Consider the following 13119-nt stretch of genomic DNA (forward strand, 5'->3'; position numbering starts at 1 on the left):
CATCTCCCTTCCAGACAGGAGATGGCAACACAGTCTCAAGTGTCCACCTGATACAAGTAGCTCACTCTTCATCAACATCTCTCTCCAACCCATTGTCCAGTCCTTTCCATGTCTGATGAGTTGTCTTCGGGAATGGTTCCTGTCCTGGGCCAACAGAACGTTTGGGGACCATGACTGCCGGGATTCCTCTAGTCTCAGTCAGACCATTAAGTCTGGTCTTCTTATGAGAATTTGGGGTCTGCATCCCACTGATCTCCTGCTCCCTCAGGGGTTCTCTGTTGTGTTCCCTGTCAGGGCAGTCATCAGTTGTGGCCAGACACCATCTAGTTCTTCTGGTCTCAGGATGATGTAAGTCTCTGGTTCATGTGGCCCTTTCTGTCTCTTGGGCTCATAGTTATCGTGTGACCTTGGTGTTCTTCATTCTCCTTTGATCCAGGTGGGTTGAGACCAATTGATGCATCTTAGATGGCCACTTGTTAGCATTTAAGACCCCAGATGCCACATTTCAAAGTAGGATGCAGAATGTTTTCACAATAGTATTATTTTGCCAATTGACTTAGAAGTCCCCTTAAGCCATAGTCCCCAAACCCCCGCCCTTGCTTCGCTGACCTTTGAAGCATTCATTTTATCCCAGAAACTTCTTTGCTTTTGGTCCAGTCCATTTGAGCTGACCTTCTGTGTATTGAGTACTGTCCTTCCCTTCACCTAAAGTAGTTCTCATCTACTAACTAATCAGTAAAAAACCCTCTCCCATGTTTTAATCATTTTTAAAGTACATTTCAGTGGCATTAATTTCATTCAAAATGTTGTGCAACCATCGCCACTACCTCGTTCCAGAACATTTCATCAACCCAAAAGGAAACCCCATACCCACTAAGCAGTCACCCCTCATTTCCCTCTCCCCCCAACCAATGGTTATCTTCAATCTATTTTCTGTCTCTATGAAAGCGTCTATTCTACTTAATATAAATGGAATCATACAATATTTGCCCTTTTTGCCTGGCGTATTTCACTTAGCGTGTTTTCTGGGTTCATCTACATCGTAGCATGTATCAGAACTTCATTCGTTTTTATGGCTGAACAATATTCTGTTGCCACATTTTGTTTATCCATTCATCTGCTGATGGACACTGGGTTTGTTTCCACCTTTTGGCTACTGGGAATAATGCTGCTATGGACATTGGCAAAAAATATGTCTGAAGTCTCTGCTTTAAAATCTTTTGGGTATATAGCTAGGAATGGAACTGCTGGGTCATAAGGTAATTCTATGTTTAACTTTTTGAAGAACTGTCAAACTGTTTACCATAGGGGCTACACCATTTTACATTCCCACCAGCAATGCAACCATCATCCTTGCCAACACTTGTTATTGTCTGGGTTTTGTTTGTTTTTTATTCTACCCATCCCAGTAGGTGTGAAGTGGTATCTCCTTGTGGTTTTGATTTTCATTTTTCTAATGACTAATGAATGTTAACCATTTTTTCATGTGCTTATTGGCCATCTGTATATCTTCTTTAGAGAAACATCTATTCAAGTTCTTTGTCCATTTAATTGGGCTGTTTGTCCTTTTGTCATTGAGTTGTAGCAGTTCTTTATATATTCTGGATATTGACCTTTATCAGGTATGTGGATTTGCAAATATTTTCTCCTATCACTTCCTTACTTTCTTGTTCAATAAGATGTTCTAGGTTAATCTTGTAATTTCAAGGCTGTAATAAAACATCCTCCAAATGGCCCTTGTTCCTTTTTTTTTTCCTTTTTAAACAGTATTTTCTTATGTTTTCTGGGAAAGTTTATATAGCAAGTTAGGTTCCCATTTCACAATTTCTATACAAATTGTTCAGCGATATTAGTTACATTTAGCCCTGGTTCCTTTTAAGGTAAAATGGCATTCAGAAACCAAGATCTGGGTACTAAGAAGGCTCATGACTATTGGGGCGTTGCTGTTCAAAAGCCCTCTCAGTGGACAGAGGTAGAAAATACACACACACACTATTATATACGTGTATACACATATATGGAGCCCTGGTGGTGTAGTGGTCAAGAGCTCAACTGCTAACCAAAATGTTGGCTGTTTGAATCACTAGCCACTCCTTAGAAAAGCTATGGGGCAGTTCCACTCCGTCCTATAGGTCACTATGAGTTGCAATCGACTCCACAGCAATGGGTTTGGTTTTTTGGTTGACTATACATACACAAACCAAACATATACATCTATATTTCTATATATCTCTTTACATACTATAAACTTTTAGTTCACTCTGATATCTCTAATTCCAATCCAACATCACAGATTTCTCCCTTGGGTGGCCCCCATTATCCTCAATATATTTATTAGATTAATTCCCCATATGTAACCAATCTCCTGTCACCACTGTTCCTCCTCCCAACCACCTACATGGACACCGTCCTCACAACACCTGGGTTCCAAAGGTCCAGGCTACCACCACCCCACTAGAAACAAACACTGTCGTCTCCCCACTTGATTCTGACATCTCATGCTGGGCTGCCACCACCTCCTGCACAGACTTTCTCCTCATCCTGCTTGGACTCCCTCCCCACCCCAGTCAGTCTTCAACCTACTTCTGTCTCTCTCCTTACCCCCAAGATGTGCCTTTCATGCTTGCTCTTCTCAGACTCTGACAACACATAATGGACTACAGCCACACACAACCCAGAGATGTTCTCTTCACTTGCTGGTTCACCAACACTCTGTGCCAGACCATAAAGACGCCCTCCTCACCCTGCTTGGGCTGACAACTTGTGCCAGTGTGCAGCTGCCCCTACACAAGTACCTTTCTCATCCTACCCAGGCTCCTCAGTACCCTCACCTAGCTGCCACCACCCTCCTCCATCTGCACAGATGCCTTCTCCTCACCTTACCCATGCTATGACAGCTGGCCCCAGGCCACTACCACCCAAAACGGAATAAAAGTGCTGTTCACCCTTGTATCTCTAACATGGAGTACCTTGTAAGTACTCAACATACTCTATATTGGCTGAATAAAACACTTACTGTGGAATATTCGAGGAGCCCTGGCGGTACAATTAAAGTGCTCAGCTGCTAACCAAAAGGTCAGCGGTTTGAACCCACCAGCCGCTCTGCGGGAGAAAGATGGGGCAGTCTGCTTCCATAAAGATTTACAGCCTTGGAAACTCTATGGGGCAGTTCCACTCTGTCCTATAGGGTCGCTATGAGTCAGAATCAACTAGACAGCAGTGGGTTTGGTTTTGGTTTTTTATGGAAGATTCAAAATTGCAGAAAAAGGGGGCAGTGCTACCCAATTAATTATGTTGTCCTTTCTGTGCTAATAAAGACCCCTTTCCATTAAAAGGGGTCCATTTGGGAGAGAATTCTGAAAACAGTGCTTCTGAAGAGATTTAAAAAAATAAGAAGAGTTTGGCATTCTGCTTTGATCTCCTACTCTGAAATTTCCAATCTGTCTCCCAACTTCTCCCCCTTGGTGCCACTTTTCAGTCACCTGAGTTCAGAACTGAATAACTGTAAATTCTAAGCTGAAAATTCATCCTTGCCTTCTTGATTCCTAAGAGAATCCTGGCATCCAATGAACTTCTCTTTTTAAAATTTAGAGTCCCTGTTCTATGACACAAGAAAACACAAGAAAACACACCACATACCTTCCATCTTTCAGTGTGTTCACAATAAATCGGTTAATCTGGCAAATACAGTTGCTGGACAACCGTTCTTCCTCAACAAGAGGGTTCAATTGTGTTGCCAACATGAAAGCTGAAAAGCACAGAGATTATTTTAAGCCTCCAACACATTCAGTCATAAGAATCTGAAAACCAGTCACACCTGTGCTAACAAAGAAAAATAACGCCTTCAGTATGTTCTTGAAATTAAAACTAGTCAGACTCTGTAGTGAAAAACAGTGTAATTTCCTGTTCATTAAACATCTGCTGCTGTTCTTAGATGTATGCATTTCTTAAGGTGCCCAAAAGAATCTTTTCCATCAGTCAGATTTCATGCCAAAGACTAAAAAAATATCTTCTAGGTCCTTCACTTTGTGAATAGAGATAGCAGGTACACATTCCGCAAATTCTTTTCTTTTTCCTCTTTAAAACATCCAACACAGAAGTAAAACCCCCAAGAAGCAAGTACAGGGACAGCTAACCCATCACATTCACTAAATGTCAATATCATCCTGAGGGAAATTAATCAAAGAAAACATAGACCTCCAGTTAGAGAAAATTAATTAAGCCAAGTGGCAGCTTTCCCACTTGATCCAGTCTATTGTCAGAATGCTCTCTGCCGATTGCAATTCTGCCTGAATGAACTGCAAAGCCAAGCAAATTTAAGACTTCTGGAATACACCAAATAATTGTAATTCAAGGAGTTGGGTGTGCTTTTATCATTTAAATATTCACAAATCCCTAGGCTCATACTTCATACTCACAGGATAGAGTGTTCACTCCATCACTCATCAGCAGTCGATAACGGGGTGGACTATTCCCTGTAGTAATGGGACGGATGTTCTAGGAGAGAAAATTTGATTCATTAGCCAGATTGTCCGCCTAGGCCTCGGGGATAAGTAAACCCAAAGGGCAGGACAATGGGTCTGCCATTAGTTCAACACAAACTGAACTGCTTACCCATCCTCTGGACACCTAAATCCAAGTAAAAGAAATTTGGATTTGATGATCTTCCCATATGACCTCTCTCAACTAACACTATCACAGATCAGAATAAAATCAGGTGCCAACAACCCATTTGTTCTCTCTCCCCTAATCCAAATTTGACTGAAAATCTTTTTTTAAAATACATAATATAATACGGCAACTATTATGCGCAAGGTACAGGGTGGGAGATACTCAAAATACAAAATGAACTACAAAATCCTTGCCCTGAAGGGGCTTACAATCTGGGTGTGGATGAAGACGGGGAGGGATGAGAGAGGCGTGCACACGATACGGGGCACGAAGTCAAGACATTTATCCCACCTTGAAGGCAATCAGAGGTGGCTTTCTGAAAGAAGTAAAAACACTTAAACAAAAAATTTAAGATGGCTGGTAGCTAGTTTGGGAACAGCGGGCAGACCATCAGGGCTACTGACTCAGAATCTCTGAAAAGAATGTTCCAGGATTCTGCTTTCATTTATTTTTTTAAAGTTTCGAATAAAGTTTTAGAACCCCGTAAATGAATGACAGGGTTAACGAGGAATTTTAAGCAGGGACGTTCACGTCAGACCTCTCCAGAGGCTGTAAGTAAGGCAGAATTGAGCAAGACAAACCTAAGGGCAGGAAGGCAAGTGAGGAGGCAATTGTAATGATGGTAGTACTCCCATAGCATTCATCAGCCACAGAAAGGAAGGAGAGGCAAAGCTTTAAATGTGAACCTCCACAGGTCTAACTCTGGCTAACGCGATGTAAAAAAACAAACAAAAAAAAGTCTGGCTCCTCTCTCAGGGCTACAATGTGGACTGGCCTTTTTCTGTGACAATGGGAAGGATTTCCTGAAGTAGGCAAATCTGCACGTTCTTCATCAAAACATAATTTATAATTATATCTAAGTTTAAAACATGTTCGAAGTAAAGCATATGTAGGTACTCACAATGACTTGGAGGATAGGTTTTATGGACGTATCTCCCTGTTGCATTATGGCCTGAAAGAGGAAAAATAGATTCTTGTGAGATATGTACTCAAATAGGCCTCCCACCGCATCCTCTTTTGTACATTTTGAATTTTAAGTCTCATCACTCCCTTAACCAAAACAAACCAAACCCGTTGCCGTCGAGTCGATTCCAACTCATAGTGACCCTATAGGACAGAGTAGAACTGCCCCATAGAGTTCCAGGGAGCGCCTGGCGGATTTGAACTGCCGACCCTTTGGTTAGCAGCCGTAGCACTTAACCACTATGCTATCACTCTCTTAGCAATTTTTTTTTTTTAAATAGCTTTCAATCAGGCTTTTAATTTTTTTTTAAAAAAGCCACCATTTGAATGTACCCATCAGAAAAACTGGGGGCAGCAGTGCTTCAGTGGCAAAATTCCCACCTTCCATGTGGAAGACCAGGGTCAATTCCAGGCCCACCTACCTCCACAGCCACCACCTGTCTGTCGGTTGTGTATTGCTATCATGTTGAACAGGTTTCAGGGGAGGTTCCAGACTAAGATCAATTAGGAAGAAAGGCCTGGTGACCTACTTCCAAAAATCAGCCAATGAAAACCCCAGGGATCTCAACAGTCTGAGCCACAGCCAGTCCTGGGAAGGCAAAGGGCTGGGCAGCATGTTGTTCCATTGTGTATGGGATTGCCACAAGTTGGGGCCAACTTAACTGTAGTTAACAACAACTAAAAAACTAAAAAATAGTTAAAACTGGTTGTCTGTCTGACTTTTGCTTCTTGCCATGCTGAAATAAATGACGGCTAGCCCTTCCAACCATATTAACAAATTGGGCAAAAACACATAAACTGTTTTCAAATACTACACGACATGTAGAGGAAGACTGTGATCTCTGAAAGGGAAATAAATGAGGTGAGCCCTACAATGGCCCAGGCTCTCTGCAGAGACACCTTTTGGACCGTAGTTCAGGGAGGGGAGCCCAAGCAGAACATGGTAGTCTATTGCTCCAGGATACAGATCAGAGTTCAGAGTCCAGGGAGGTGAGTGTCTGGATTTTGTGGCTGCAGAGTACCAGAGAGGAGAGAGCTACACAGAGAACGAGCTCCAATAACCTACATAGGGATTACTTTTAGACTCAGCTGAATACTAAGTTTTGCATACACACCTTAGAACGAGACTCCAGAAGTCCAGACAAAGAATAACTCTCAAGGAGCTAGAAGCTGACCAATTACCAGAGCTCACATTGAGGTGGTATAAATCTAAGTTCCCACCAGCTGGAACGGAGAGAACTCAATGAACAAGTGGTACATTCAGTAGAGACTCCAAAAAGGTCATGCCTTAGGGGTGGGACTAAACCAGCCCTTAAGTAAAAGCTAATCTAGACCCACTCTAGTCTCAAAAGGATCACACTGATTCTGCAAGTAAATTAAGAGCCTGTTGGAATAGCTCCAAGCTTTTTAAAGAAATACATATAATCGAGACACTCAATAATGGAACATTCACAGTATCTATCATCTAATAAAAAACTACTAGACATACTAAAACCTTGGAATAGCAGTTCTCAAACTGCAGTCTGAGGACTCCTATGAGGCCCAAGACTCGTTCAGGGAGTCTATAAATTCAGAACAATTTTCATCATAATAATAAGACTTTGCTCTTTTCAATCTTATTCGTTCAACACAATAAAAAACTGGCTGAAAGGCTAATAAAATCGTGTACTGTTAACACTGTTGAATGCCTGCTAGATGAAAAATCAGTAAAATTAAAAATCACAGCAGTGCCACTTTCCAATATCACAGCAACTTGTTGAATTTAAGAACTAGATACATCATGAAGATCAGAGTTGATATCTTATCAGTAGACCTCTACTTTTGCATTACAAATAGATGAATCTATAGACGTGGCTGGACTTGCGGTTTTGTTGGTATTCATCTGGTACCTGCACCAACTAACCATCAGATAACATCTTTTATGTGAATGCTTGACCACAAACACAAATTACTCTGAAATACTCAAAGTGTTGAAATGACTTTCTGAAATTCTTGGTTTATCCTGTTACAGCTGTGTTGATATTGCACTGATGGTGTAAAACAACGGCAGGTAAAACTGTTTGCGCCTTGGCACAACTACATAAAAGTTTAATGTTCTATGTAACAATACAAGAAGTATGCAAAAATTATTTTCTGCTCCCTTAGCGAGATATGGTTGTTTTCTCAAGGAAACGCACTTGTGCAGTTGTTTGAGCTATGAGCTGACCTTGCCACTTTTACCATGGAACATCGTTTTTATTTTAAAGAACAAATGACAAACTATGGTTATTCAGATGTGGGAATTTATCCGCTATTTTCTTAAAAATAAATGAAGTGAGCCTGTTTTCAAGGAAAACAATTGACAGCATTTGTTGCCAATGACAAAATTAAAGTTTTCAAGTGAAAATCAGAACTTTGGAAAACGTGTTCACCAGCATAAGCTTTACAGCTTCCCAATACTTAAAAACTTTTCTGATGAAATCAGGAGTGATAGTAATAAACATGAATTTTTTATATTACAAAATGAAATATGCCAACAAGTGGCAGATCTGCATAACTCAGTAAGCCAATATTTTCCAAATGACCAATGCATGTTACGAATCATGCATAGGTAAAAGAGCTCTTCAAAATGCAAGACAGAAAAATGTCACGAATAAATTATTAAATACAGGGTTCAAGGGCATCTGGGTGAAGTTGAAGCAAGTAAGTCTGAGTTGTTGTAATGCAGAGACGAATTCTGTCCTTATATGAATTTTTGATACTTCTCTATTAAGAAGATTATGTACTAATTCTGATTTTTTAAAAATGTTGCATTAGAGGAGAATGAAGAAAACCAAGGTCACATGATAACTATGAGCCCAAGAAACAGAAAGGGCCACATGAACTAGAGACTTACATCATCCTGGGACCAGAAGAACTAGATGGTGCCCAGCACAACCGATGACTGCCCTGACAGGGAGCACAATGGAGAACCCCTGAAGGAGCAGATCAGTGGGGTGCAGACCCCAAATTCTCACAAAAAGACCAGACTTAATGGTCTGACTGAGACTAGAGGAATCCCGGCAGTCATGGTCCCCAAACCTTCTGGTGGCCCAGGACAGGAACCGTTCCCGAAGACAACTTATTAGACATGGAAAGGACTGGACAATGGGTTGAAGAGAGATGCTGATGAAGGGTGAGCTACTTGTATCAGGTGGACACTTGAGACTGTGTTGGCATCTCCCGTCTGGAGGGGAGATGGGAGGGTAGAGAGGGTTAGAAACTGGCAAAACGGTCACGAAAGGAGAGACTGGAAGGAGGGAGCCGGCTGACTCATTAGGGGGAGAGTAAATGGGAGTATGTAGTAAGGTGTATATAAGCTTATATGTGACAGACTGACTTGATTTGTAAACTTTCACTTAAAGCACAATAAAAATTATTTAAAAAAAAAAGTAAAGCAAAGAGTCTAGCTAATAAGTTAAGAATTGAGATGAACTTGAATCATAAAAAATACTCAAATAATCCAAATGAAGCCAGTGAAAGCAAAAAAAAAAAGGAACAAAAAACAGATGAGACAAATAGAAAACAAGTAGCAAGACAAAAAACTTAAATATACCAATAATCATATTAAGTGTAAATAGTCCAAGCACTCCAATGAAAAGACAGAAACTGTCAGACTGAATACCAAAAAAAAAAAAAACCAAAAAAACCAAACCTGTTGCCTTCAAGTGGATCCCAACTCATGGCGACCCCACGTACTGGAGTAGAACTGCTCTATAGGGTTTTCTTGGCTGTAATCTTTATTAATGCAGGTCACCAGATCGTCTGTGGCACCAATGGGTGGATGTGAAACCACCAACCTTTAGGTTAGGAGCCAAGAATAAACCATTCGCACCACCCAGGAACCATGAGTATGAGTAAGACCCAACTATTTGATCATCTGCTGTCTAAGGAGCCCTGTGGTGCAGTAGTTAAGAGCAAAGGCTGCTAACCAAAAGGTTGGCAGCTCGAATCCACCAGCTGCTCCTTGGAAACCCTATGGGGCAGTTCTACTCTGTCCTATAGGGTCACTACGAATCGGAATCCACTCAGCAGCAACGGTTTTGGGGTTTTGTTTTGGTTTTTATTTGCTGTCTACAAGAAATGTAAAATATTGGAAAAAGATAAATTATTAACATCAAACAAAACAGGCTTCAGGTCAAGGAATAGTACCAAGGATAAAAAGGGACATTTCATAGTAATGATATGGGATATAAAATCAAAAGAGACTGCTGACCTAAAATAAAAGAAATGGCTGAACTAGTGCTAAAAGTTCAATGTGTAACCTTTCACACAGATTCAAACTAAATGTTGCTGAAGAACCAACCCTATTATTAAGGTTTTGTGGGAAGGTTAACTGAATCTGTAACCAAACCTTATCGAAAACCCGTAAGACCTCTCCAAAAAATCGTATGCTCTGGGCAAGGTAGTGTTTAACAATCTGCTCCCATCGTGCCATCTTCATGCCACTGATTGTGGCCAGTAATGAGACTCACTCTGTGAACACACACCTTGTAATTATGTCTTTTAGCCAATCAATGTATGTTAGCTGTGTTTAACATAAACAATAATGTTAAAGATCACGCTTTGCCTTGTCCTTCCTTTGACTGACCTCAATCATTGTAAACCAATCAGAATATCATTTGTGTAGTTCTTCATATGGCACTGTAACTACGGTTGACTTGTATTCCTCCCTTGGAATCCATGAGCTTCAGACCCTGAGGTTTTCATGATTCCCTCATTTGGATGATATGTTGGCTTCAATAAATCTCTTTAATTTTACTTTGAGTTGGAGAGTCTTTTCTCTACAATAATCATAAAAGGGTAAATTCCTGAAGAGACAGAACAATGCTAAGTCAGTGTACCCAGTAACAGGGTTTCAAAACACATGAAGCAAAAACTGACAGAATTGAAAGGAGAAGCAGACAAATCCACAATGATAACTGGTGATTTCAACTTTTTTCTCTCAGTTAATTGATATGGCACATTGACCAAAAAAAATAAGTAAAAATATAAGAGACTTGGAAACCATCAACCAACTTGACCTAACTAGATCACTTCACGACTGTAAAATGTATATTTTTAACTTCACAGGAAACATCCATGGAGCTTACCATGTACTTGCAATGCAATAAGTCTCAATAAATGTTAAAGGACTGAAATCATACAGTGTACATTCTCTGATCACACAGGATCAGGTCAAACTAGAAATCAGTAACAATGTTATCTAGAACTCTCTCAAATATTTGGAAATTAAACAACACACTTCTAAACAACCCATCTGTTAAAGAAAAAATCACAAGGGAAAGTAGGAAGTATTAAGTGAATGAAAACAAAAATAAAATCTATCAAAATTTGTAGGATGTAGCTAGAACAACACTTAGAGGGAAAACCATAGATTTAGGTGCTTATATTAGGAAAGAAGGCACAAAATCAATGATCTAAGTTTCTGCTAGACAAAGAACAAATTAAACCCACGTATGTAAATAAAAGAGAAACCTAATGAAATAGAAAATGGGTAACCAATGCGGGGGGGGGGGGGGGGAATTGTACCAAAAGCTGGCTCTTTAAAAGATCGATAAAACGGATAAATCTCTATCTAGTCTGGCATTCTCTGATATGCCTAGAATTCTGATTCTGATATTTTCAAAGTAAGAAATGAAAAAGGAAGAATCACTATGCTGAGTTGTTAGGTGCCACTGAGTCAGTTCCAACTCACTGCAACCCCATGTACAACAGAACTATAAATCATATATATGCACACACAAATAAAAGAAATAATAAAGAAATACTATGAACGACATCACAAAAAACTTAGATAAAATGGACAGATCCCTTGAAAAACACAAATTATCAAAACTAACATACAAAAAAAACAGAAAATCTAAATTGCTCCACATCTATTAAAGAAACTGAATTCTTAATATTGCAACAGAGAAAATTCTAGGCCTCATGGCTGTACTCGTGAATTCTATCTAACATTTAAGGCAAAAAATATCAATCTTGCAAAAATTATTTCAGGAAATAGAAAAGAACATTTCCTAACTCATTTTATGATGCTGGGTTAACAACTGAATATTTGCATGGGGAAAAATGGTCTCTATACCATACATACAGAGCCCTGGTGGCACAGTGGTTAAGAGCTATGGCTGTTAACCAAAAGGTCAGCAGTTTGAATCCACCAGTTGGCTCCTTGTAAATCCTATGGACAGTTCTACTCTGTCCTATAGGGTCGCTGAGCTGGAATCGACTCAACAACACCTAACAACAACATACCATACATAAAAGAAATCAAACTTGAAATGGATCAAAAGGATAATATTATTTCATTCTATTTATATGAAGCTTTAGTACAGTCAAAACCTACAGCGTGATAGAAACAAGAACACCTGGAGTGGGAGGATGGGGAAGGAGACTATGTGCATTGCTGGAAACGTTCTGTATCTTGATTAGGGGTTTGGTTACAGGGGTGTACACATTTGCTAAAACTCACCAAACTGTACATTTAAGATAGGTGCATTTTAAGTAAATTAAACTTTAATAAAAACAAGCAAACAAAAAAATTCATTGCTGTTGAGTCCATTCCAACATAACGACCGTATAGGACAGCAGAACAGCCTCATAGAGTTTCCAAGGAACAGCTGGTGGGTTCAAACTGCCGCCCTTTTGGTTAGCAGCCAAGCTCTTTGCTGCACCACCAGGGCTCCAAACTTTAACAAAGGGATTAAAAAAAAAAAAAAAAGCAGTTGTTTTTGTGAAAAGAGCCGGAGCTAAGTGGGACAGAAGATCGATAATAGCCTTAAATGCCTTTCTGCTCTATTTGATCTTAAAACCATGTTCGCATATTACTTTTTCTTTTTTTTCCAATTTAAAATGTGTCATCACAAATACTGAATTTGAGGTTTGCTTTCCTGGGATACATAGTATGGCATGTACACTTAAAAATGCTTTAAAATTTTCCAAATTGACAATACAATTTATTATAATAATACAAATTATTATTGTATAATAAAAAATACAATAAAGATGCAACGCAGGAGTTACTGCTTAATGGGTACAGCATTTCTGTTTTGGATGATGACATTTTAGAAACTGATGGTGGTGATGGCTGGACAACATTATGAATGTAATTAATGCCACCGAATTGTACACTGAGAAGTGGTTAAAATGGCAAATTTTGTGTTACATACATTTTACCACAACAATTAAAAAAAAAAAAAAAAAAAAACAACGAAAAACCATGCCAACAGAATGTGATAGTCAAGGGCACATGAATTTGGGTCCCTGCTCTATAGACAAATGATTCAATGTCTCTGCACTTTTCATTTCTTCATCTGTAAAATGGGGGTAATGATAAAAACCCACCTTACAGGGTTAATATAAGTACTGATTGTTATCTGCAAAGTGTCTGGCACACTGGAAAGCAGAAATATTAGTTCCTTCCCCTTTCTTTCTATAACCCAAGTACTTAAGATAGAAATGCCATTT

At 39.6% G+C, this 13119-nt stretch overlaps 1 protein-coding gene across 1 annotated transcript in view; it reads right to left on the reverse strand.

Moving 5' to 3' along the window:
- The window catches only part of RPA1 (replication protein A1), a 61842-nt gene that overhangs the window by 45964 nt on the left and 2759 nt on the right, over window positions 1-13119 (reverse strand). The window contains exons 2-4 of the mRNA XM_049858831.1: window positions 5573-5623; window positions 4419-4497; window positions 3640-3748 (exon numbers count right to left, since the gene is read on the reverse strand). Of these exons, the coding sequence (XP_049714788.1) occupies window positions 3640-3748; window positions 4419-4497; window positions 5573-5623 (239 nt within the window). The remainder of the gene's footprint in view (window positions 1-3639; window positions 3749-4418; window positions 4498-5572; window positions 5624-13119) is intronic.

This window comes from Elephas maximus, chromosome 19 (genome assembly GCF_024166365.1).
Source record: "Elephas maximus indicus isolate mEleMax1 chromosome 19, mEleMax1 primary haplotype, whole genome shotgun sequence".
Classification (NCBI taxonomy): domain Eukaryota; kingdom Metazoa; phylum Chordata; class Mammalia; order Proboscidea; family Elephantidae; genus Elephas; species Elephas maximus.